At 42.3% G+C, this 26160-nt stretch overlaps 4 protein-coding genes across 4 annotated transcripts; 2 read left to right on the forward strand and 2 right to left on the reverse strand.

The window, feature by feature from the left end:
* The first annotated feature begins 7282 nt into the window (after nt 1-7282).
* Nucleotides 7283-7782, forward strand: LOC138390044 (histone H2A type 2-B). Its single transcript, XM_069478863.1, has one exon. The coding sequence runs from the start codon at nt 7332-7334 to the stop codon at nt 7722-7724; it is 393 nt and encodes a 130-aa protein (XP_069334964.1). The 5' UTR covers nt 7283-7331; the 3' UTR covers nt 7725-7782.
* A 57-nt stretch (nt 7783-7839) lies between these two features.
* Nucleotides 7840-8333, reverse strand: LOC138390045 (histone H2A type 2-C). Its single transcript, XM_069478864.1, has one exon. The coding sequence runs from the start codon at nt 8276-8278 to the stop codon at nt 7889-7891; it is 390 nt and encodes a 129-aa protein (XP_069334965.1). The 5' UTR covers nt 8279-8333; the 3' UTR covers nt 7840-7888.
* A 264-nt stretch (nt 8334-8597) lies between these two features.
* H2BC21 (H2B clustered histone 21) lies at nt 8598-9051 on the forward strand. Its single transcript, XM_069478865.1, has one exon. It carries the CDS (start codon nt 8611-8613, stop codon nt 8989-8991), a length of 381 nt encoding a protein of 126 aa, XP_069334966.1. The 5' UTR covers nt 8598-8610; the 3' UTR covers nt 8992-9051.
* Nucleotides 9052-11018: 1967 nt separating this feature from the next.
* On the reverse strand, nt 11019-11776 carry LOC138390047 (p53 apoptosis effector related to PMP-22). The gene has a single exon (XM_069478866.1). The coding sequence runs from the start codon at nt 11740-11742 to the stop codon at nt 11161-11163; it is 582 nt and encodes a 193-aa protein (XP_069334967.1). The 5' UTR covers nt 11743-11776; the 3' UTR covers nt 11019-11160.
* Nucleotides 11777-26160: the final 14384 nt, after the last annotated feature.

Here is a 26160-nt window from a genome sequence, read left to right on the forward strand (position 1 = left end):
GCCAGGCTGTGTATTTTGTTATAGCACCACAGACAGACTAAGATAGTGCCCTTTATAATATTTAATTTTTGGAAATGCAATCAAGGATAGTGCATTGCATTTAGCTGACTTTAAATTTGTATTTTTGCAAAGATCACTGGCTGCAGGGTGGAGAATGATTGTAGAGGAGCAAAGACTGGAAGCAGGGAGACCAGCTGAGAGGTTATTGTAGCAGTCTAAGTGAGAGATGATGATGACTTGCCCCAAAGTGGCAGTGGTGGTAATGGAGAGAAATTGTGGCTACAAGGTATATATTAGGACAGTAAAACCTACAGGATATGGTAATGGCTCAGTTATGGGAGAGGAAGAGTCAAGGATAATTATGAGGTTTGTGCATCTGAAGTTGCAAAAATAGTACAAATAATTCCTATATATCCTTTATCCTGATTACCCAAATATTAACATTTTACTGTTTGCTTTATTTTAATGTATTTGTCTACACATATGTAATTTTTTTTCCTCAACTGTTTGAGAGTTTCAGAGATAAAGCTCTTTTACATTAACTACATGTGATGGTTAATTTTGTATTTATTTATTTATTGGAGATGAGGTCTTGCTCATCTCTAATATGGAGACTCCCAGGCTGGAGTGCAGTGGCATGTTGATAGCTCACTGCAACCTCCAACCCCTGGGCTTAAGGGATCCTACCTACTACCTCAGCCTCCCAAGTAGCTGGGACTATAGGCTCATGCCACCACACCCAGCTAATTTTTATTTTTTTTGTAGAGACAGGGTCTCATAAGTTGCCCGGGCTGGTCTTAAACTCCTGGACTCAAGTAATCTTCCCACCTTGACCTCCCAAACTGCTGGGATTACAGGCGTGAGCTACTGTACTAGCCCTGTAATAGTTAATTTTAATTTGTCGATTTGGGGCAATTAATGTGTTTCTGGACTATTGGTGCCCAGATATTTGGTCAAGCATTATTACGGGTCCTTCTGTGAGGGTGTACCAAATGAGATTAACATTTGGCAGACTGAGTAAAGCAAATCGCCCTCCTAATGTGGGTGGGCCTCATCCAGCCATTTGAAAGCCTGAATAGAACAAAAAGGCTGGGCTTGGCGTAGTAGCTCACGCCTGAAATCCTAGCACTCTGGGAGGCTGAGGCGGGAGGGTCGCTTGAGTTCAGGAGTTTGAGACCAGCCTGAAGAGCAAGACCTTGTCTCTGCCAAAAATGGAAAAATTTAGCTGGGTGTAGTTATAGTTGTCAGGAAGCTGAGGCAGGAGGATCCCTTGAACCCAGGAGTTTGAGGTTGCAGTGAGCTGTGATCACACCACTGCACTCTAGCCTGGGCAACAGAGAGAGACCCTGTCTCAAAAAAACAAAAGAACAAAAAGGCTGACCCTCTCCCAAGTAAAAGAGCCTTCCTCTTTTGCCTGACTGCTCTGGGACAGGAACATTGGCTTTTTCCTACCTTCAGATTCAAACTGAAACATCAGTTCTTCCTGGGTCTTGAGCCTGGCGTTTGAACTGGTTTTCGGGCCTTTGTACACTGTCTGCTCCAGCTTGTCAACTCACCCTGAAAATCTTGGGGATCTTGGGACCTGTTACCCTCCATAATCAATGAGCCAAATCTTTATAATAATATCTATCTTCTATTGGTTCTGTTTTTCTGGAAAACCCTGACTAATGTATATTTACTTTAAAAAAAAAAAAGACATTTTCTCACATAACCAGAATTGTCAAACTGTGAAAATTCACAAAGATACAGTAGTATTATCTAATCTATAGACCTTATTCAGAATTTGCCAAGTGTTCCACTAATGTGCTAAATATAAAATGAAAAGAATATTTCTGGTCTGTAGTCCATTATAGGATCACATATTGCATTCAGTTGTTATGTCTGTTTGGTCTCCATTAATCTGAAATAGTTCCTTAATCTTTCTTTGTGTTTTATGACTTTGTCATTTTTTGAAGAATACAGATCCTTTATTTTGTAGAATGTCCTTCAATTTGGGTTTATTTAATGTTTCTCTATGATTAAGATTTAGCATAATGCATTTTTAGCAGGAATACTGCAGAAGTGTTGAGTCTTCAGTGCACCTTACCAGGATGCACGTGATCTTGATTTTTCCTATTACTAATGATAATTCTGATCATTTGATTAAGGTGGTATCTGTCAGGTTTCTCCACTATAAAGTTATTCTTTTTCTGTCTGTATTTGTGGGAGATACTTTGAGTCTATGTAATTTCCTATTTCTTTTTCTTTTTTTTTTTCTTGAGACAGAGTCTCCCTCTGTTGCCCAGGCTAGAGTGCCGTGGCATCAGCCTAGCTCACAGCAACCTCAAACTCCTGGGCTCCAGCATCATCATAACTCACTGCAACCTCAAACTCCTGAACTCAAGCGATCCTCCTGCCTCAGCCTCCAGAGTAGCTGGGACTACAGATGTGTGCCACCATACCCGGCTAATTTTTCTATTTTTAGTAGATACAGGGTCTCACTCTTGTTCAGGCTGGTCTCAAACTCCTGACCTCAAGTGATCCTCCCGCCTCACCTCTCAGAGTTTTTGAACTTCATATAAACAGCATGAATTCATTTTTGTTTGTTGTCTTTTGCTCAACATTATGTCTATTAAATTCACCCATGTGTGGCAGTAATTTGTTGATTTTCATTGTTGTATAGCATAGCAGTATATTAATATATTCTTGTACATGCTTTTTATTGTACATAAACATTCATTTCTATCTGGAATATATGCAGGAGTGGAATTGCTGGATCATAGGATACACCCAATGTTTCTTTTTAAAATGGCAAATTTATTCAAAGAAATTTTGGGATGGTCCTGCTTTGTTGATACCTGGTACTATTCTAAATGTTTTACATTAATGCACTCTTTTAATTCCTACAACAGCCCCACAGAGTAGCTACTATTATTACTCTTGCTTTACCAATGAGGAAGCAGAGACCCTTCAAGATTAGGTAACTAGCCAGTGGTCACAGATCTGGTAAACAAACCCAGAGAGTCAGGCTGCAGAATTTGGGCTCTTAATCGTTAAGCTATTCTGCGTCTGTATTAATAAGGGTCCTCCAGAGAAACAAAACCAATTTGAGATATATATATATATATAAAGAGATTTATTATGAGGGATTGTCTCACTTAATCATGGAGGCTGAGGAGTTCCACAATCTGCTATCTGCATGCTGTAGAACCAGGAAAGCTGGTGGTGAAATTTCAGTCCAAATCAGGTTGGAGAACCAGGGGAGCCAATGGTGTAAGTCCCAGTGTGAATCCAAAGATCCAAGAACTAGGGGCTGATGGCATGAGACCTGGTCTGAGTCTGATGGCCCCAGGACCAGGAGCAGCAATGTCCAAGGACAGAAGATGGATGCCCCCGTCAAGCAGAGAGCAAACTTGCCTGTCCCCCACCATTTTGTTCTTTGTTGAACCCCTTAATGGATTGGATAATGTCTACCTGAATTGATGAGGGTGATTGGAAACACCCTCACAGACACATTCAGAAATAATGTTTTACTAGATATCTGGGCTCAGTCAAATTGACACATAAAAGTAGCCTTCCCAACCTCCTAATACCACTTTGGGGCCTCTCAGTTTCCTGGGCCTGTGTTAGGATCTTTACATTTATTCTCACTTATTCTAACAACTCCATTATGGTAGGCTTTGTTATTTTTATTTAATTGATGAGCTTCTATTATATCTTCCATCATTCTGTCTACCATAGTCTACTATTTCTGTGACACTTAGAGTAACTGGTGAATAATGATAACTATTTTACAAAAGAAAATGCTAATTCTCTAAGAGTATTGTTTTACTTATTCATGCCAGAAACATTTAACTATTAAGAGCTAGGAGGCCGGGCGCGGTGGCTCACGCCTGTAATCCTAGCACTCTGGGAGGCCGAGGCGGGTGGATTGCTCAAGGTCAGGAGTTCGAGACCAGCCTGAGCGAGACCCCGTCTCTACTAAAAATAGAAAGACATTATATGGACACCTAAAAATCTATATAGAAAAAATTAGCCGGGCATGGTGGCGCAGGCCTGTAGTCCCAGCTACTCGGGAGGCTGAGGCAGTAGGATCGCTTAAGCCCAGGAGTTTGAGGTTGCTGTGAGCTAAGCTGACGCCACGGCACTCACTCTAGCCTGGGCAACAAAGTGAGACTCTGTCTCAAAAAAAAAAAAAAAAAAAAAAAAAAAAAAGAGCTAGGAAGAAGGAATCATGAACTCTCTCTCCCTCTCTTTTTTTTTTTTTTTGAGACAGGGTCTGGCTCTGTTACCCAGACTAGAGTGCAGTGGTGCCTTTATAGCTCACTGCAGTCTCAAACTCCTCGGCTCAAATGATCCTCCTGCCTCAGCCTCCCAAGTAGCTGGGACTACCGGCTTGTGCCAGAATACCTGGCTAATTTTTCTATTTTTTGTAGAGATGGGGTTTCACTATGTTGCTCAGGCTGGTGTTGAATTCCTGGCCTCTAGCAATCCTCTCCCTTGGTCTTCCAAAGTGTTGGGATTACAGACGTGAGCCACTGTGCCTGGAAGACATATGGAAGATATGGTCTCTCTCATGAGATGGTTATAGAAAGGAGGTGAGAACAACATTAAAGCCCAGTACAGAATGTTGAGTGCTATCATCAGGATGTGAACAAACAGATACGGGCACACCAACGCTGTTTGTGTGGGAGTAGTGAAGGCCTCATCTAATAAGGTTTTGTATGGAATCTAAAGTATTAAATCAATGTTTCTTTCTTTCTCTCTCTCTCTTTTTCAGAAGAAAGCAAGGCTGGATAAGTTAAATGACTTCATTAAATGCAACATCTAGTTAGTGAAAGTATATGAATAAGGTGAAGAACATGTTCCTTGAGTCAGGCAGACCTCGGTTGTAATCATGTCTTAAGTGGTTCTGTGACCTTAGGCAAGTGCTTGAATCCTTCTGAGCCTCAGTTTATCTGTGAAACACACAATTATATCTACTTTGTAGGTAGCCATTAGCATAGGGTTGACCACATAGTAAGGGCTCAACATAATTTTCCTTTACCCTTCCTCATAGCACAAGGCACTGTGATAGAAGTAAAAAAGAGATCAGAGGTCAAAAAGAAAGGAAGGTCAGCTGGTACCTCAAGCAGGGCCTCTCAGGGTGCCAGAATTATGGTGGGGTCCCTATTATCTGGATTTTGTTCTCAGTCCTGTAAGTCTGAAAAGTTGACATTTATCAGAACACCCAGAATTGATTGGCTTTTTGGGGAGGGCCCCATGCTAATAAAATACACAAATTTATGAATAGTACAGAATGCAAATTCATTAACTTCTAGTGATAGACATATATTTCTATAACTGGCTCCCCTCTTCTCAGTCTCATATTTTTATCTTGAAATAAAATAACTAGAAAGTTGTTAATTGAGCACAAAATCTTAGTCAAGAGACTTGGATAGTCTTCAGAAATATTTCACCTAGGCTGTGAGAAAAGGCTAATGCTTTCATAACCAAGGACCCTTCTCTAGTAGCCCAAAACCTTTTGGTCTACCAGATTTATGCTCTTCGTATTTGAGAAACATAACATATTCCTACAATAATTACCACCTGTTAGGACTCTATGCAGAGCACACCTTTCTGTTAACACATTCATCTTCTCAAATGATATAATCAATTGGGTTACAACTATCTTCTGTTACATCCTACTATTGAGGAAACACTCCCATCACCTCCAATTGGACTTGGGTGTCTCCCAAATCTATAATAGTTTTCTTACCAGGAATAATCTCTACACAATACTGATATCAACTACTTTAACTCTCAAAGCTCAACAGATTCCCTCCATTTTCTGGAGATATTTCATCACAGACCTGTTTGTACTAGTCTCAATTATCTGTATACCCATTGCCCAATAATAACAAGCACCCAATAAATGTGGTTGAACAAAAGGTGAGATCAAAAGAAAATGAGTATATTCTTTTCTCTATAGCACTCTACTTCTTGTCCTTATGAGACAGGAAGGAAAGGGTGAAAATGGTGTGGGGAATGTCGAACTCCGGCTGGGAAGTTGGGGAGGAAGAAACAGAAGAGCGTTCAGGAAAGGAAAGCCAGTGGAGGATCCTGCAAACGATTAGTGCCTGCAGGCAGTTACCGTTGAGGGGCTGGTGCTGAAATCTAAAGGACCAAAGATGAGGTAAACAAAGGGAGCATGGAGAGAAAACCTGAAGAAACGTTAAGGAAGGAACTGACTAGATATGCTGTTGAGACGAAGGGAAGAGTAGAGTAGATTCTGGCTTAGGTACCCGGAAGTTTGTTGGTGCAATTCAGGGAAAGAAGGCAAAGAGGGAAGGGTGGGGGTTGTTTGCATGAGTTTGCGTCTGGATAGGGTGAGGTTGCGTTTGAGGTGCCTGTTGGGACAAATGGATAGCGGTATCCAGTAAACAATCAAGTATAAGGGTATGAGCTTCTGAAACAGATCTGGATGTTAGTTTAAAGCAGGGAAGTGAGTAAGACTCTTCGGCAAGAGTGGAAAATTGGAGATACGGAAGCAGAGTCCAGGTGGACTCGCCGATATAGGGATGAGCAGAGGAGCGCGAGAAAGGTAAGGAAAGTCGCAGAGGTCAGAAGAAAAACGGAGGACAAGATTTCGAAAGACAAGGGAGCAAATTTCAAGGTGATATCGGACGCCTCCTGGAGGTCAAAAGGAGAATGACAAACCTAGCCTTAGTCAAACCCGATTCCGAGGAGCGCAGGCGGGTGGGGAAGCCCCACTTCAGCCGGCGACTAAACTGAGCAAAAAGGAGGCAGTCTTAGTAGTACATACATTTTTTAAGGGAGTTTGGCTGTGACCAGGCAGAAAGAGCGGGACTTGGAGAGTAATTTAGGGCTCAAGGGGATAATCGGCTTTAGAATCCCATACCCTTGAGTGGGAGTAACTCTCCATCTACTTGATGTCCTCTGCAGTCCTTCAGGGTCCTACTCGAGATTTCCCTTCTCTAAGCTAGGAAAAAACAAAACAAAACAAAACAAAACAAAACAAAACACCCTATAAAATCCCAACAAGTAAAAAAGAAACCGTTTCACTTGAAAGCCTTCTCTCTTTAAAAATTCTGGCATGCAGATAAGGGGTTTTAATGTGGCTCTCAGCGATTGGTAGGTACTGACAAAACCCGTCATTTCCTTTTAGTGCAGGATGCAAACCAAGAGTCTGCTTTCTGCTTTGCTATTGGCTGTTTGATCTGGCTTCGCTTTTAGACAATCAAACCAGTTCCCTCACCCCTCCCCGGAGCTCTTATAAATTACATCAAATTGGTTATCCTTTCCACATCCTTCTCCTTGAAAAAGAAGCTGTAACTGCATTTTTAGCCGTAATGTCAGGACGCGGAAAGCAAGGAGGCAAAGCCCGCGCCAAGGCCAAGTCGCGCTCCTCCCGCGCCGGCCTTCAGTTCCCGGTGGGGCGAGTGCACCGCTTGCTGCGCAAAGGCAACTACGCCGAGCGGGTGGGGGCCGGTGCGCCGGTGTACTTGGCGGCTGTGATCGAATATCTCACGGCGGAAATTCTGGAGCTGGCCGGCAACGCGGCCCGAGACAACAAGAAGACGCGTATCATCCCTCGCCATCTGCAACTGGCCGTGAGAAATGACGAAGAGCTCAACAAGTTACTTGGGGGTGTCACCATTGCCCAGGGCGGCGTCTTGCCCAATATCCAGGCTGTCCTGTTGCCCAAGAAAACGGAGAGTCACAAGCCTGGCAAAAACAAGTAATAGTTAGGAGGCTTGACACCATACCCATTCACTCCAAAGGCTCTTTTAAGAGCCACCAAAGTGTCAAATGAAGGGCTGATCACAAAACAGCGCATTAGCTCTTTTTTTGAAAACTTGGGTGGCTCTAAAAAGAGCCTTTGGTCTTTGGTTTAGTTTGTCTGGGTTTATTTGCTTTTGGCTTTGTGACTTTCAGTTTTCTTTGGTAACAGAACGGCCTGGATGTTAGGCAAAACGCCGCCCTGGGCGATGGTGACTTTGCCCAACAGCTTGTTCAGCTCCTCGTCGTTGCGGATGGCCAGCTGGAGGTGACGGGGAATGATGCGCGTCTTCTTGTTGTCTCGGGCCGCGTTGCCCGCCAGCTCCAGGATTTCTGCGGTCAGGTACTCGAGGACAGCCGCCATATAGACGGGCGCGCCGGCCCCCACCCGCTCGGCGTAGTTGCCTTTGCGGAGCAAGCGGTGCACTCGCCCCACCGGGAACTGAAGCCCAGCGCGGGAGGAGCGCGACTTGGCCTTGGCGCGGGCTTTGCCTCCCTGCTTTCCACGGCCAGACATAATTAATACCGAGGTTAAACAGATAGAGATCAGAACCTCACGACAAAACAAGATTGAAAAAGAACCAAGAAGAAAGCCTTTATAAGCTCTTCTAGGGGTGGGGTCAGAAACGAGTTTTCCATTGGTCCTAATTTGGCTTCAGAAACGGCCAATCAGATCAGGAGTTGGTGCCGTTACGTAGGTACTGCTGAAAACGCAAGGTCCCTACAAGGACCAATAGAAATGAAAGACTTTTGGAGCCCTAATTTGCATAAGGTGGTTATAAAAGGATCAGGCCCGCCCATTCTCATACTTCTTTTCTTTGCTAAGCTGTGTTTGTGTTTCGTGTTACCATGCCTGAACCGGCAAAATCCGCTCCGGCTCCTAAGAAGGGCTCCAAGAAAGCCGTCACCAAAGCTCAGAAGAAGGATGGGAAAAAGCGCAAGCGCAGCCGCAAGGAGAGCTATTCTATTTACGTGTACAAGGTGCTGAAGCAGGTTCACCCGGACACCGGCATCTCGTCCAAGGCCATGGGCATCATGAACTCGTTCGTCAACGACATCTTCGAGCGCATCGCCGGCGAAGCGTCCCGCTTGGCGCATTACAACAAGCGCTCCACCATCACATCTCGCGAGATCCAGACAGCCGTGCGCCTGCTGCTGCCCGGCGAGCTGGCCAAGCATGCCGTGTCCGAGGGCACCAAGGCGGTCACCAAGTACACCAGCTCCAAGTGAGTCCCTGCCGGGACGCGGCGCTCGCTCGCGCGAGTGGCTGGCCTCTTGACTCCAAAGGCTCTTTTCAGAGCCACCCACCTAATCACCAGAAAAGAGCTTTATCTGCTTGTGTATCCTTAGTTCGTTTTCACGAAGTAAGGTATTCTAGTTTAACACGTAGCTTTTTAATCATTTGAAACTCGAGGTTTCAGGCACAGGATTGGATTTGCTTTTGAGTCTATAGTGAGTCTTTTTATTGTGCTACTTAGCTTTCGTAGGAATCAGTTCTAAATTAGGATGTTGGTTGTACTGCCCCTCTGAACTCCCGCCTCACACTGTTAGTGTCCTGTTGGCTTCTGTTTGGTATGTTTTATTCTAAAAATGAAGTGACAATTCAGCCATAGTTTAACAGAGGACTCCAGGGCATAACTAGACCCGGGTCTCACGAACACTGCGTGACAGCTCTGTAAGGCTGAAGCTTGGCGGCAGTTTGTTTGTCGGGTCACCAGTTTTGCGCTGCGATGGAGCGTCCTGCGGATACCAGCGGTTCTGTGTACTTTGGGCGGAGCCCGCGTAGCCGGGTCCCAGCCTTTTTCTGATTGGACAACATGAATATTCAAAATTCTTCTCCGCTTCATAATTCGTGGATTTCAATTTCCGCCGTTCACTTTGTGGCTTTGAAATCCCTATCATTTCGCGGTTTGTGGATAATTTTTGCATTTAATGCTCTGCTTGTAACGCGCCGGTCCCAGGTCACTGCAAGGCTTTTGCCACTTTACTTAGATCTGGGCTCAAAAGTCACCTCTCAGGGCCCTTCCCACGTCATCCACTCAGGAATTCGCGCCTCTAGTTGCTGGCTGTCTCACTGTTTTTATTTTCCACCTAGCAACTGTCTGAAACTGGTTCTTTTGCTTTCTTGTTTATGTTTTTTTTTTTTTTTGATTGGAATACCTGGTTTATTGGGAAAAATTCATAATGAAAACTTGAAGTGCTTATTCTGCAACTTTCAAAATAAAAATTTGATATATAAAATGAGTTGGTTTTCATTATGTAAGTATAAATGGTAAAAAATAAATCCATATGATATATATATGCCATTCAGAGAAACATATCTCTGAATTCTCCTTTTGCATGTTTTGCATCAGACATTTTAAATCTGTTTGCCAAGGAAGACCAGGTTTTTAACTACATATAGGTTTCTGCTTATAGTAGCAATCTATCAGAAGCTGTGTCTATGTGATTTACAGCCCAGTTAAACCTGGTATTTAAAAAGATCAAGCCATTTCTTAGGATGTTTTAATGACACTATAGTGATAGGAATGGCTCTCCTAACGCTTTACTACACAACTAATCAGATCTTATCAGTCATGAGAAATTAGACCCCGTCCATCTTTCAATCCTGTCAAGCCTGGTTCTGAACATATAGACACAAAGCAGTATAGTTTTTATTAATACAGCATTTTTCCACACCTTAACCCTATGAAGAACTTTAAAAGAAAATTACATCTTAACATTTCACTACTTATGAAGCCCTTACTACTGCAACAGGGTTTGGATGTGAAACAATACTTTTCTAGATGACATATCAAGTCAACATGATGCTTAGCAAAAACTTAATTATTCAGGCTATTAACTAGAAATTCTCACAAACGATACCCATTTAGGAAGCTATTTTGCTTCTTTAAATAGCTGAAGGCTTTAAAAAATTTTTTTGTAGTTCCTTTAGTCACTGGTCATTGACAGTTTTTACCAGTTATATCCCTTTTCTCCTTAGCCCTGATAGACCCAGTCCATTCTATGTGCAAATAACAAAAACGATCAGATTACTAAATCTTGGAAGCCTTCTCATTTTTACCTTATCAAGCGGTAAGTTTCATGTTCATATTCTCTTACAAATGCAAGATAGATGTTATGGGTAGATATGCAGAAATTTTTGCATAGTACAGGTAATTAGTAAAAAGAAATGTCTTAACACCACAAAACGTACTTAAAAGATGAATATGAAACTGTAACACTACTTAAGAAATATTCTTTCCTAAATTATTTTAGCATTTTTGACTAGTTTAATAGTATGAACACTGCAAAAAAAAAAAAAAAAAAAAAAGTAGGTATAAAGTAGCCTGGGGAAACAGTTTCTTCTTCTGGAATCCCTCTCGGCTGCAGCGATTTCCTTCCGCTCTCGTTCCCACCTTAGGCGGATGTGTAGAAGTACCTGGGCTTGGCGTTGCCCAGGAGGTCGTCTTCGTAGTTGGGGAGGCAGCAAAAGAAGAAGGCACAACCGATCAGGATAACTGTGGCCGCCCACCCGAAGCCGTAGGCCCAGTTATAGATGTAAGTGACAGCAGGGTTGGCATGAAGGTTGAAGGTCTGGGTGTACTTCACGGGGTAAATGACGAGGGAGATGATCTGGAACACAGCAGCCAGGGCGAGGAGGCCTCCAATCACTCTCAGGAAGACAAGCATCTGGGGTCCGCAGAGGGCAAAGAAGGAGAGGATGAAGCAGATCACCAGGATGATAAAGCCGCAGAAGAGCGTGGCGGCGGCTGCTCTTCCCCACGCGTAGTCCATGAGGCTCTCGCAGCCTTCCTCGTAGGACCCGCTGCCGCCGCGCTCTTTAAAGCATCTCCACCACAGCGAGGACGTCTGCATGTGGGTGCTCGACTGCAGCCAGCCGCGGCCAGACAGCGCGACGATGTCGAAGGCGATGGCGCTGAGCAGGAGCAGGGGCAGGATCCACCGGCAGCGCTCGCAGACCAGGCCGCAGCGCAGCATGTCGACGGTCGCGGCACCGAGCAGAGGAGCGCGCTAGGCACGGGCGGCTGCCAAGTGTGGCCCGCGAGCGCTGGCGCCCCGACAAAAGGGAAGAGGCAGCTGGGAGGTGGCTCCCGGGAGGACGCCGCTCGAGGCGGTCCCAACCTAGATTCGGGTGACTCAGAGCGCACCCGCCCAGACCTGCCCGGAGGGGCCGGGACGCCTGGTGTTTTCTTCTCAAGCTCTTGACAGACTTTGCTGGTCTGGTTTTCTGCCCTATTTTCGGCGCCAATCAGTGCCTGGCACATAGTGGACACTTGTATACTACTTATTGAATTTATATTGTGGGACTAATTTTTCTATCCCAATTTTTTTTTTTTTTTTTTTTTTTTTTTTTTTTTTTTTTTTTTTTTTTTTTTGAGACAGGGTCTTACTTTGTCGCCTGGGCTAGAGTGCATCGGCGTCATCATAGCTCACTGCAACCTCAAACTCCTGGGCTCAAGCAATCCTCCTGCCTCAGCCTCTCGAGTAGCTGGGACTACAGCCACAACCCGTCGTCTGATTTTTCTATTTTATTTTGTAGCGACAGGGGTCTCACTCTTGCTCAGACTGGTCTGGAACTCCAGACCTCAAGCGATCCTCCCTCATTTCCCTCCTTGGCCTCCCAGAGTGCTAGGATGACAGGCGTGAGCCACCGCTCCCGGCCTCACTTCTTTCTTAATCACTTTGGTTCATGGTAGGGTGCTGTTCATTTCCATTAAACGTGTATAAAAACACGGTGACAATGGAAATATTTTTGGAGCTCCTTCCCCAAATCCATTAGTCATCTTAGTGCAACAGCTTGGAGGGGGGCTGTGTTAAGATTCTTTTTGCCTCAAAGAGGAGGTGGCAATGGTAGATTCTCCCTTTATGTTTTCCAGTTTAGCCTAACCTCTTTTGGATTTTCATCAAATTCAGCGTGTTGATCACTAGAAAGAGTCTTTTTCCTTCTTCTTTTCTTGCTCCCCCATCCCATCCTGATTCCCTGTTTCCCACTGAGATGAGCTTTTAATGTATACTCACCACCTCATTTGCTTTTCAGGAGGCCCTGCAAGATAAACAGGACTACAGAGTGATTGGTTCACCTTCGTAACCTCAGATGCCAGACAATTGCATTTAACTTTTATTTTATGGAATTAAAGAATATGGAATTTTCTATCCTGGCCTTGATTTTGTAAAGTAAGACACTGATGATCTGATCACTTATTCCATTATGCTTTTGGCTACGGGCTTCTGGAGTTGATTGCAGGAGTTTCATGAATTCAAACAAGCTCCAGACATTATCATAAACTGAATAAATCTATGTCTCCTACATGTGTGTTTTCAAATTGTGTATAGATGCTATTGTTATTAATATAGTTAGTAATTAATTTAAAAGCTTTGCTGGATTCTCTTATGCCAATATGTTTTCTCAATAAATGAAATTAATAGATACAACCACTGCTGGGTCTGTGGAAAATCTGGGTGCTTCTGACCTGGAGGATGAGTATTTATAAGCCATCAGTCAAACTGCTACCTCAGAGGTGCACTGGGGCTAAAATAGTCTGTTACAAAACCACTGTTAATGCTTACCAATTGAAAAATATATGACCACAAATAAGCAATACCTACAAGATGGAAGAAATCAAGTTCATAGTAAAGTTTAGCTGACACCTACAGAGCACTTACTATATGCCAGGCAGTGTTCTAGGCCCTTTATACTTATTGACTCATTTAATCCTCCCAATAAACTCAGGAATTAGGCACCATTATTATTTCCCATTGTACAGATGAGGAAAGAGTGGCCTTTCCTCAGAAACTCTTCAGAGAATAAGTTCCTAGTTTAGTGCTTAAAGGGCTTGGGAAAGTAAGGTCACAGTTTGAAAACTTGGACCCCTTCCTGGATTTTTGGGGGGAATATCTATGCTTTAGAATTAAAAGAAATATAATCCGTTTTATTTTCTTCAGAATGCACCCTGGATATAGATCCCAGGTAATAGTGGCTGAAAGCCTTGAGGGTAGGATTGGGGGGCTCTGATTCTCCATCCCAGAGGCTGTAGCTCAATTCAGTGTAGCCCCCACAATGGTAGGGCTCACCAGCTGGGATCCTTTCACTAACATGAGAGAGCCTTAGTTGCTGGTTTGGGCTCCTCCTGGGCATGATGTTCACTAGAAAGAGGTTACAGAGTGAGGAAGGAGAAAGGGGTGATGGAGTTTGGCATTTTAACTTTGGAGGGCAAGTAATCAGTGATGGTGAGATCAATCCTCCTAAAGTACCTCTTTGATCATTTTTTTTCTCCTGCTCAAACATCTTTAAACATGTATTTATATTGTGGTTAATAATAATAATTGTTATAATAGTAATTGCTTCTACTTTCTGAGCACTTAACTATTTACCTGGTCCTCTGCTAAGTGGCCTACATGTATTGACTCATTTAATCTCCACAGCACCTTTTAAGATAGGTTCTATTATTATCATCCTTATTTAACAGATTAAGGAAACTGAGTCTCAGAAGTTGGAGTAACTTGTCCAGGATCATTCAGCAAGTGGTAGAACTGCAATCCAAAGCACATTTTTTGAAGTCTTGATACTCAAGGCCTCTCATAATCTGCCTCTTCCTCCCTTTAAAGGTCTATCTGCTACAGCTCCACTATCCAGGTTTTCTGTTCTAGTCAGAATGGTCTGTCCACCCTCCCCAAACCTGTTAGTTTTTTCCCAGATCTGGGCTGAACTGCCCCTTACACTCCCTTGACTAGAGTTTCCTAGTGCCCCTTTGATAATCGTTTTCTCCTGCTCCCTTCACCAATATCCTCTTTTGCACCCATCCCTGTCATCAGGCAACCACTGATTTGCTTTATGTCATTATAGATAGTTTGCATTTTCTAGAGTTTGATATAAATGGAATCATACTGTGTGTATACTTTGTATCTGGCTTCTTTCACTCAGCATACTTATTGCGAAATTCCTTCATACTGTTGCATGTATCGGTAGTTCATCCTGTCATGGTTGATTTTTTTGAGGGGTGTTGCCCTGGTTCCTTGGCTCCTGGCTTGGAAGAATCACAAGCCAGGCTGGTGGGACGGAGTGATGACAGACACAAGCAACTCACACAAACAGCTTTTATTGCTGGCTGTTTAGCACAGAAATAGAAAGTCAAAGGATGTTTCCTGGGGGGAAATGGGTCTATCTCTGAGAGTGGAGAAGATGCTGGGGTCTTACCACATGTCTGCTTTTATGCCTATACCTTATGATATGCTAAATGGTGGGTAGAATATTCACTATTTCTCTGGAAAAAGGGTGGTGAGTTCTTAGAGCTAAGAGTCCTCCTCAATTTCATCCTTACAGGGTAACTTTCAGGGGTTGCCATGACAATCGTGAACTGTCATGGCACCGATGGGTGTGATTTTTACTATGTTAATGTGGAAATGGTTACCTTTGGACACGAGCTCCTAGTTTCTGTGCGTGCTCCTGGCCGAGAAAAGTCTCTAACCTCAAGTTCCTGCTGTTGTGGGTTTGGTTCTAAATGCTCATTGGCCTCCTCATTTTTGCCGCCTTCCTCTTTTCCTGTGGTTAGCGCAGCCAATCTGTGCATGTCCCTAAAAATCCCCCTCCTTATTTTATTTTATTTAATTTATTTTTTTGCTGAGTAGTATTCCACTTATGGCTACACTACAATTGTTAATCCATTCACCTGTTGATGGATATTTGGGTTGTTTTTAGGCCTTCACTTGTTTTTTATTTAATTAGAGATGCAGGTCTTGTTATGTTGTCCAGGCTGGCCTTGAACTCCCGGGCTCAAGGAATCTTCCCACCTCAGCCTCCCTAGCAGCTGAGACTACAGGCCCAAGCCACCATGCCTAGCTCCTTCTCCCACTTTTTAATTCACTCCAACTTTGTGTCATGCTGACCTTAGTTGGGAAGGAACTTAGATGGGGGAATGAGATGGATACATGAATATTTATTCTATTCAAGTGGGAGAAAGTATTTGGATTTCACCTTTGTTCTCAGTTCAAAACCATTCTAATCCTTCCACAGCACAGATCTCACCTCATCGCCCCCCTGCTCACAAATCTTCAGTGGTCTGCTTCACTGCCTCCAGCTTGGCCTTCAAAAGGAAAAAATAAAAGTAAATGTGAAACTTCATCAGCAATTCTTATACCATATTTGGTTTCACAGTGTCATCCAGGGAGTCCTGTGCTTTAAGAGGGACGCTATCATAGCTCACAATATGGCTCATTAGTAACTCTGACAAAGGGAGTAGGCCTGAAGGGCAGCTCTCTTTGGGTTTCAGAAACTGACCCGTAACTGAGAGACTGTCCCAGTGAATAGGGAGACTAGGTTTAATCATTCATTTAATTTGTGTGATAGAAAATCTGTTTCTACTAATTTTATAAATATTTATTATTTATCAATATTATTAAATTCTATAAGAAGGGCATTCTGGGACAATTTCCCCTTCTCTGACTCCTAAGCATTGTTAGATGTGATATCATTAATTCATTCTTTCATTCAAGAATTTATTGAGTATCTCTGTTAGATAGCAGGCAATATGCTGGGTGGTGAGGATTCAAAATTGAACAGAATAGAGTGGCTGTTGCTTTCTGGACTTTCAGTGGCTAAAGGGGGAGACAGATACTAAAGCAGTGACAAGTATTATAATGGGGGAAGTATAGATATAGAGTGTAAAGGAGGGAGTCCTAACTTAACATTGGTGAGGGCAAGGAAGGCCTCCCTGAGGAAGGGACTTTAAGGATGAGGACTGCCAAGGCTGGGAAGCAAGAATGTCCCCGGCAGTGGAAAGAATGTTCCAGGCAAAGGCCTGGAGAACAGTGAAAAAGATCATGCTCAGGGAGATAGGAAGAACTGTAAGAAATCTAGTATGGGCAGTGTTTAGAGGCCAAGGAGGAGAGTGTTGCAACATGAGGTTACACAGGTAGGCAGAACCAGATCTTGTGAGATTAGACCAGACATATGTAAACTGACTTTAAAGAACCCAGTCAGCTCCTAGGCTAACCTGACCATGGGAACAGAAAGGAGCTGAGTGGCACTAAAAACTGAAAAGTCAAAATCTCAGAGGTCACATGGTCTGTGCCCATCAAGCACTCTCTCTTGGGCAGGTGGCACCAGACCCTCAAATGTGTGTCTGTTCACTGTAATGGGGCTACCCTTAAAGTGGAAATGGCTGTATCAGGCCAACCAGGCTGACACTGGTGCCACCATGGTCACCTGCCTCTGTGTGCTCCAAGTAGCCTTCTCATTATATTGAATAGTTTGGCTTCTGTGCAGTGCTGCCTCTATGGAGCAATGGGTGGGTCAGTGGACCTGAATATGTGCTCTTTATTTGTTTTTTGATTTTTAATTTATAAAGAAAAAAATTTATTTCTCACAATTCAGGAGCTGGAAAGTCCAAGAGCATGGCATCAGCATCTGGCAAAGTTTATCCCATGGTGGAAGGGCAAAAGGCAAAAGTGAGCATATGAGATAGCAAGAGAGTTGAATATGTGCCTTTAAATAGTTATCATTTCTCATTAGAAATTAAGACCATGGTTTGCATCCATTAAAGTATAGGGGGAAAAAAAAAAAAAAAAAAGGAATAAGACGGCCGGGTGTGGTGGCTCACACCTGTAATTCTAGCACTCTGGGAGGTCGAGGCGGGAGGATCGCTCAAGGTCAGGAGTTCGAGACCAGCCTGAGCAAGAGCAAGACCCTGTCTCTACTAAAAAATAGAAAGAAATTATCTGGACAACTAAAAATATATAGAAAAAATTAGCCGGGCATGGTTGCGCATGCTTGTAGTCCCAGCCATTCAGGAGCCTGAGGCAGAAGAATTGCTTGAGCCCAGGAGTTTGAGGTTGCTGTGAGCTAGGCTGACACCATGGCACTTTAGCCAGGGCAAAAGAGCGAGGAGACTCTGTCTCCAAAAAAAAAAAAGAAAGAAAGAAAAAGAAATAAGACCATGGAATCTGGAATTAGACTGCCTGCCTTGGATTGAATCTCAATTTTTTCACTTGCTAGCTATGTGATCTTGGACTATTTCCTTAATCTTTCTGTGCCTCAGTTTCCTTATCTATACCTTGGGTATAATAGAATACATAGTACACCAGGTTCTTATGAGAATAAATATGTCCAAGCACTTAGAACTGGGCCTGGCATGTAGTAAAACTTGGTAAATGTAAACACTATGGATGATAATGATTATGATTAAGGTTTGTGCATCTGTCTCTTGAGAGTCTGGTCAGTGGGGTCCAGCCCCTCAGAGCCTTCTACCTCTGGCTTACTCACCAAAGAGAATTTCTGAGACCACAGAGCTGAGTGCCAGAGGCTAGAATGGAGTGATCATAGACCTGGATGACCACCCTGAGAACCGGGCTGAGTGGTCATCAACCTTTAGTCTCCTTTCTCATCTCTTCACATTGGAGTAAAATATAATAAGTATAAACACCTTCCTAGCATTTAAGACAAAATCCAAGCAGTAACTGAAGAGCAGAAGGGAAAATAGCAACCAAAGAAACACAAACAAAACTCAAAACTTGGATGCAGAAAGTTTGATCATGAGCTTAAAGCTTGTCCCTGAGCTTCCTGGCACCAAAGTCAAGCAGGGACTTTGGACTTTGATAGTGTGGAAAGGACCCACTGTCTGGTAGGAGGAAGCATGCTGAGATATCAGAGAACAACAACTATTTGCTATGAGGTGTACCATGAGATTCTGAGAGAGATTGTGAGATTCACAATCAAATAATAAATTGGCCACATGTAAAAGTTTAATAAGCCAGTCTTGGTTAGGGTTACAGAAATAGATAGGTACTCTAGTACTGTTAGTAGGAGAAGAAGTTAGTGCAAACATTTTTGTGGGTTATTTAGCAATAACTATAAAATTTCACTTTTTACATGTAAACGAAAAATGAAAATCCCTAAATGAAAAACTGTGATACTTATACAGGGATGATAAATAGTAGTTATAAAAAATTACGTGTTTTTAATTTTTTTTTTTTTTTTTTTTGAGGCAAGGTCTCGCTCTGCCGCTCAGGCTAGAGTGCAGTGGCGTCATCACAGCTCACTTCAACTTCAAACTTCTGGGCTCAAGCCATTCTCTTGCCTCAGCCTCCTGAGTAGCTGGGACTACAGGCATGCCACCATGTCTGGATAATTTTTCTATTTTCGTAGAGATGGGGGTCTTGCTGTTGCTTAGGCTTGTCTCCAATTCCTGGCTTCAAGTGATCCTCTCGCCTCAGCCTCCCAGGGTGCTAGGATTGTAGGTGTGAGCCACTGTGCCTGGTCTATTTTTAATTCTTTTGAAAAATTTTTTATTTTGGCTGTTTGGAGATGTCAGAGATTGAATGTATTTTTAATTTTTGACAGTTGAGAAATTCAAACATATACACAAACCATTGTCTCTGGCTCCAACAATTATGAAGTCAACCATTCCACGTCATTTTGAAAGAAATCCCAGACACCACATTATTTCATCCACAAATGTTTTCTTATAGATCTCTAGAAGATAAGAATCACAATACTAAATCACATCTAAAACAAGTAACAGTAATTCTTTAATTCATTTAATATCCAGCTAGTGTTCAAATTTTCAGTATCAACCTACGTGTCATATCTTTTAAAAAACACTTTGTAAAAATCTGAATTCAAAAAAGTTTTATAGGGAGGGTGGTGCACAGGCAACTTATGTGACCAAAGCACTTGTACGCCCCTAGTTTTCTGAAATTAAAAAAAAAAATTAAAAATAAAAAAGTAAGAAAAGTTTTACATATTGTGATTGGTTAATATGTCTTAACTCTCCTTTAATATGTTTCCTGTCTATCTTACTTTTCTTGTAATAACTTTGTTGAAGAAACTGAGTTGTTTTTCCAGTAGTTTCCTAGTCTAGATTTTGCTGATTGCTTCCCCATCACGTAGTTTATTATGATCCTCTATCCTCAGTATTTTCTTTAAGTTGGCAGAGGATTGAGTAGATTTAGGTTCATTTTTTTCACCCCCTGGCAAGACGACTTCATAGGTAGTACTATTTTTTTCTATCAGGAGACCTGTAATGTCTAGCTGCTTCTCTTTTTCTTTTCTTTTTTTTTTTTTTTGAGACAGAGTCTCACTTTCTTGCCCAGGCTAGAGTGCCGTGGCGTCAGCCTAGCTCACAGCAACCTCAAACTCCTGGGCTCAAGCAATCCTTCTGCCTCAGCCTCCTGAGTAGCTGGGATTACAGGCATGTGCCACTATGCCTGGCTAATTTTTTCTATATATATTTTTAGTTGTCCATATAATTTCTTTCTACTTTTAGTAGAGACAGGGTCTTGCTCATGCTCAGGCTGGTCTAGAACTCCTGACCTCGAGCGATCCTCCTGCCTTGGCCTCCCAGAGTGCTAGGATTACAGGCATGAGCCACCGCACTCGGCCTAGCTGCTTCTCTTTGTAATAACCGCAGTGGTTGATTCTCAATGCTTAGATCCATGAATTCATTAAAGATTACAAAATGATGATATTCTATCACTCCTCCTTCATGTGTTAGGTGGAATACTTCAATAAAGTATTATTTTTAATAGTAAATATCTAGAAATTACTTACATATCTATTAGCAGGTAGCAGTAAAGTGGTAGGATCCCTTTTGGTATAAATAAAAAAGGATATGTGTGTTTTAGTATGTATGCACTGGTATTAAAATAATTTTCTGGAATTTCACATAACGAAAATAATAATAGTGGCTACTCCTAAGGAGAAGAATTTGGTTGGCCCAGAGGGTGGCTTTTACTTTTTCCTTTACATCTTTCCATACTGTTTAAATTTCTGATCAATGTGCACTTAAAAAGATTGTCTGCAGAGGTTATGTGGGTGGTGTGATTATTGGCTACTTAAAAAAAAAACCCTTAGTGCTATGAGAATATTTTCAGTGAAAATAATGTATTTCAAAATACCTATCCTGGTGCCTGGCACCTAGAAGACAGTCAATACATTTTAGTTAATTCTGAAAAACAGTTTAAAAGAATCTTCAACAATGCAAACAGCAATCAACTTAAACTAACCGCAACAACTGCAACAAAAACTCCAAAAGGACCTGGGGCTTATGGGCTTACATATAGGTCTAGGACTGGGACTTCACTTTTCCCAATCCTATCAGAAAAAAAAAAACACTTAAAGTTGTGAGTATCTACTACGTAGGAGGCATTCTCTGGAGTGATTTTCCTGACTAGTCAACTTCACTGAGGCCTCAGGCACAGACTGGGTCATTAGACAAGCCAGCGGAGCCAGTCAGGCTCTTTAAGGAGGGCTGGGTCAGGGAGGGATGTGAAACCAGGTAGAGATAAGAGTTGGTAGAACTGGCCCAGGGGGGTTGGTGGAGGTTCTTGAGTAAGTCAAGAGCAAAATTTTGGGAAAGTTATTCTGACCCTTATATCTTTATTCCGACCAAGATGTACAAGATAGATTGAGGAGGAAGAATACAGGAAACTGGAAACCAGTGGGAGGCCATTCCAACCTGTAATGAGGTCTTAGACAAGCATAGAGACAGCAGGAAGAGAGATGATAAAAGCCATATTTTGGAATAAGTGAAGGAGGCAAAAGAACTATATTAGTTTTCTATTGATATGTAACAAATTCCCAGAAATTAAGTGGCTTAGGACAATACTCATTTATTATCTCACAGTTTCTGTAGGTCTGGGCATGGCATAGTTGGAGTCTTTGCTTAGAGTCTCACAAGGCTGAAATCAAGGTGTCAACCAGGCTGCATTCTCATCTGAAGCCTGGGGTTTTCTTCCAAACTCATACAGGCTGTCGGCAGAATTCAGTGTCTTGGGATTGTAGAGCTGAGGTCCTCAGCTACAGAGGCTGCCCCTCTCCACAGGCGGGGCACAGCATGGATGTTTGCTTCTAAAGGCCAGCACAAGAGCATCTCTGTTGCTTCAGTTATCTAATTCAGGGAGCTGGACCCTTTAAAAGAGCTTTTATAGAGCTTACCTGATTAAGTCAGAGCCTCCGTTTTTATTAACTCAAAATCAACTGATTAAGGGCCTTAATTACATTGTAAAATCCCTTCACTTTTGTCATATTTGCTCAATTAAAAGTAAGTTGCAGCTTCTGTCCATATCCAAAGGGAGGGGACTAAAGAAAGGCTACCAGGGGCCAGGAATCATAGGAGCCATCTTAGAATTATTCCTATCACAGTAAAGGACTATTTGGGCTGAAGTTAGATACTTTTCTGTGATTTAAATTAATTTTAAAATAAAAGAGTAAAAAGTAAAAATCCCCAGTTTGTGAAACCCTACAATGTGCCAGGTGCTATAGACACAATTTTAAATTCTCAGAACAAACCCTGAAAGGGAAATGTTATAGTTTATATTTTACGTGGAGGAAACTGAGGTTCAGATATATCAAAGAACTTGAAATTTTCCTTCCAGTAAATCATGTTGCTTCAGAACAACCGCCAAAAGGGGTAAAATTATCCCCATTTTACAAAGGAAGAAACTGATGTTTATGCAGTTTAAATAACTTGGCATTCCCTGATCCACCAGAATGCTCCTGAATTTTACTAAAATATTTGTCTAAAATTTGCAAATTGCAAATAATCTGAGGATCTATTAATAGATTTGCCACAGGTACTTAATAGAATCATAGAATATTAGCGTTGGAAAGAACTCAGAAATCATCTGGTCCAATTTCCTCATTGTGTTTTCCCTTTGGTTTCAGGATAAAATTCTTTTCTAACTTCCTGTCCCCATTAGATCCCTAAGGGGTGTAGATGTTCCTCAGAGGCCTGTCCTTGAGGCCATCTCTTCATAAGTTCTTCCCAGGGACTCCCAGGACTTCTTCCAGCTCCTATGGGCAGATGAGAGAAGCCAGCTGCGTCTCTAGATAGACCAGCTCCAGATCCACACTCTAAGCTGCCTGAAGGACACTTGCCATTGCCAGTTGACAGCTCTGACCCACTGTGGCCTTAAGTGAACTCTCTTCAGCAGCTCCTCCTCCCAGGCTGACTATTCCTGTAAAGGTGACATTGTCCTCCCTGTTCCTTAGGCAGGATGGCCCAGAGTCATCTTTGATTACTTCTTGCCTCAACAGCCCCCTTCTACTCATTCCCCCATCCAGGTTCAGGCCATCTTCTATGTGCAAGAAAGTCAACAATTGCCCTCCTGCCCATTCCTGTGTCTGGTCTTGTTCTCATCCTTAGTACCCTTGTCTTTGTCCCTGAGGCCTGAGACTTGGCATCCTACCTTGGGTATTGCTCCCTTCTTCTTCTTTTTTTTTTTTTTTCTAAAGGGGTGGGAGGTTGTGAGGAGGGGTGCTCAGTTTCCTTGTTTGTTTTTGTTGAGACAGAGTCTCACTCTGTCACCCTGGGTAGAGTGGAGTGGTGTCATTGTAGCTCACTGCAACCTCCAACTCCTGGGCTCTAAGCTATCCTTCTGCCTCAGCCTCCCTGGCAGCTGGGACTACAGATGTGTGTCGCAAGGCCTGGCTGGATGTCTTTTTTCCTTTCTTTTTGGTAGAGACAGGGTCTCACTCTTGCTCAGGCTGGTCTCGAACTCCTGAGCTCAAGCGATCCTCCTGCCTTGGCCTCCCAGAGTGCTAGGATTACAGGCGTGAACCATTGCACTGGGCTACTGCTTCCTTCTGATTCCTTTTGCACTTTCCATCCCAGATTAACCTACTTGATTCACAGCTCATCATGCTACCTGCCTGCTGAAAACCTTTGCTGCACTATGTCCCCTGACAATTCACCCTTTTTCTTATTTAGTATTATTCCATTTTATGTTCATTCTTATTCCTTCTCAATTATTCTAATTTGGCTTCTATGTGTTCGTGAAAAAAAGTATATTGCTTTCTATGCACTTTAAAAATTATTCTTACATACTATGTATTCCATTTATATGACATTCTTGAAATGACAAAACTGTAGAGATGAACAGATTGGTGGTTTCCAGGGGATTCAGGTGGGGTGGGAGGCAGTCCCACTAGAGTGTTTTTTGGAGGTGATGGAACAGTTCTCTATCTTGATTGTGGTGGTGGTTACACTAATCTATACATGCAATAGAATTGTAAAGAACTATCATACATGCAAACACACATACACATACAAATGAACACAGGCTAAAAAACTGATTTAAGGTCTGTACACTAGTTAACAGTAATGTACCAATGTCAATTTCCTGGTTTTGATACTGCACAACAGTTATGTAAGAAGTCACCATTGGGAGAAGCTGAGTGAAGGGTACATGGAACTCTTTGTACTATTTTTGTAACTTTCTGTGAATCTATTATCATTTCAAAATAAAAAGTTAAAAAAAAACTGTAGAACATACTTTACTATTAACTAAATAGATGCAGATGTAAACAAGAATGGCATGTATATTATTTCTAATGGTTACATACATTCTGGGTGCCAAAAATGTTTTAAACATTTTACATATATTAGCTCATTTTGTCCTCACAATAACCCTATCAAGTACATAGTATCATTATCTCCATTTACGGATTGGGAGATGGAATCACAGAGAGGTTAAGTAACTTGCCCGTAGTTACACAGCCAGTAAGTGGCAAAACCAGGATTCAAATCCAGAGTCTCCTTTTAGTCACTATACTACACTACTAATGTCAAAGAAGCAAGATGTTGATGCAACCGTTATAGCCATTAAAAAGATCAGAAATAACTGACAATGTAGGAATGCTGAAATATAAATTATATCAATTCTAAGGAAAAAAAATCACCCTATCCCAATTAGCCTAAGACCACCACTTAGTCTAGCTAAGCCAGGTGTATTGACTTGTTACAATGAGGGAGAACACAACAGAGAAACTGGTGGGGGGTGCGGGTTTCACTAAACAAAAGAAAAGATAGACTTATAGGTTTTGGGGGAAGGGTGAATGAAGTATAGAGTTTTGATATAGGCTCAAAGCAAAGCAGGGCTGTGTGAAAGAGTAGACATTAGGACTGGACTTCGAGGTGGATCTAGGATTGTTTTTCCTTGGAAACCACAAAGTTAAGTTAGAGGTAGAATGCCGTGTTCACAAACCCCTTATTTGAAGTTTTGCACCCAGGTTGGAAATCAAGGCTGCTTTTCTTTGTCAGTGACTTAGGTCCTCCAGGCAGAGGGAGATGCTTCCTTTTTGCTGATATGATTTCAAGTAGCAGAAGTCTGATAGTCTACAATATTTAGAGAATAAGGTTTCTCAGTGAATAAGAAAAAAGTGGTCCCTCAAAGAAGGGAGTTATGAGCCTTTATAACTACAGCGTGCCCTTGGGAACAAGAATGGTTTCTGTTAATTCTTTGGCCAGCTTCATCTCTGTTATTGCAGCCTAATGAATGGCAGAACAGATTTTTACTTTCAGTCCTAGCTAATTTCTGCTTTCTCAAAGTTCATGTCAGTGTTATTATGTTTTATGACTTATTCTATTTCTTACTCTCTCCCCCTCTAACCTGTATTTTAAAAATTGATCTTTCCTTTTCAACTCCCACAGAGCTCAACTTGCATCTCTTTGCCACCCATGTTGTGGTGTGAAAATTCATTCTGCTGATTCTGAGCACTGCATTCATGATGTGCAAACACATTTTATTTCCCCACTGTCCTAGCAAATGGGAACACCCATGTTTGTGCCAATTCTCTATTACCACAAAAATGCTGCAGTTAATGTTGTACATGTTCCCTTGTGGACCTACATAAGAATTTTTGTGGGGGTAAAAGCTCAAGAATAGAATTGCTGGTTTCTAGGTTTATTTATTCTTTTTTTTTTTTTTTTTTTGAGACAGAGTCTCATTCTGTCACCCTGGGTAGAGTGCAGTGGCATCATCATAGCTCACTCAAAGCATCATCATAGCAACCTCAAACTCCTGGGCTCAAGGGATCCTCCTGCCTTAGCCTCCTGAGTAGCTGTGACTATAGGTGTGTACCACCACACCCGGCTAATTTTTTCTCTCTCTCTCTCTCTATATATATGCATATATATATATTTTTTTTAGTAGAAATGGGGTCTTGCTTTTGTTCAGGCTGGTCTGGAACTCCTGAGCTCAAGGGATCCTCCTGCCTCAGCCTCCTAAAGTACTGGGATTACAGGTGTGAGCCACCGCTCCTGGCCTATCTATTCTTAATTGAAGCAAGGAGTGTTGGGCTCCCCTCCAGAATGGTTGTACCAGGCTTCTAACACCAAGGCACAAGAACTTCTCTGAGCCCACAGCCAGGCCAATCCTCAGGTCATTCAACTTCCTAAGTTTTGCCAGACTGTTTGGTGTAAAGTGATTATGTCATCACTGCTTTCATTTTCATTTCTTTGGTTAAGAGTTCAAACATCTCTACGTGAGCTTGATAGTTTTTGGATTTGCTCTCCTGTGTATCTCCCATTCATATCTTTTCCTCCAACATTATTTATAAAGTAAAAACCTACCCCTCCCCAGTTTGGCACTTGGGGCTCCCTAAACAGGCCTCCATTGCTA

Source organism: Eulemur rufifrons, chromosome 8 (assembly GCF_041146395.1).
Source record: "Eulemur rufifrons isolate Redbay chromosome 8, OSU_ERuf_1, whole genome shotgun sequence".
NCBI lineage: Eukaryota > Metazoa > Chordata > Mammalia > Primates > Lemuridae > Eulemur > Eulemur rufifrons.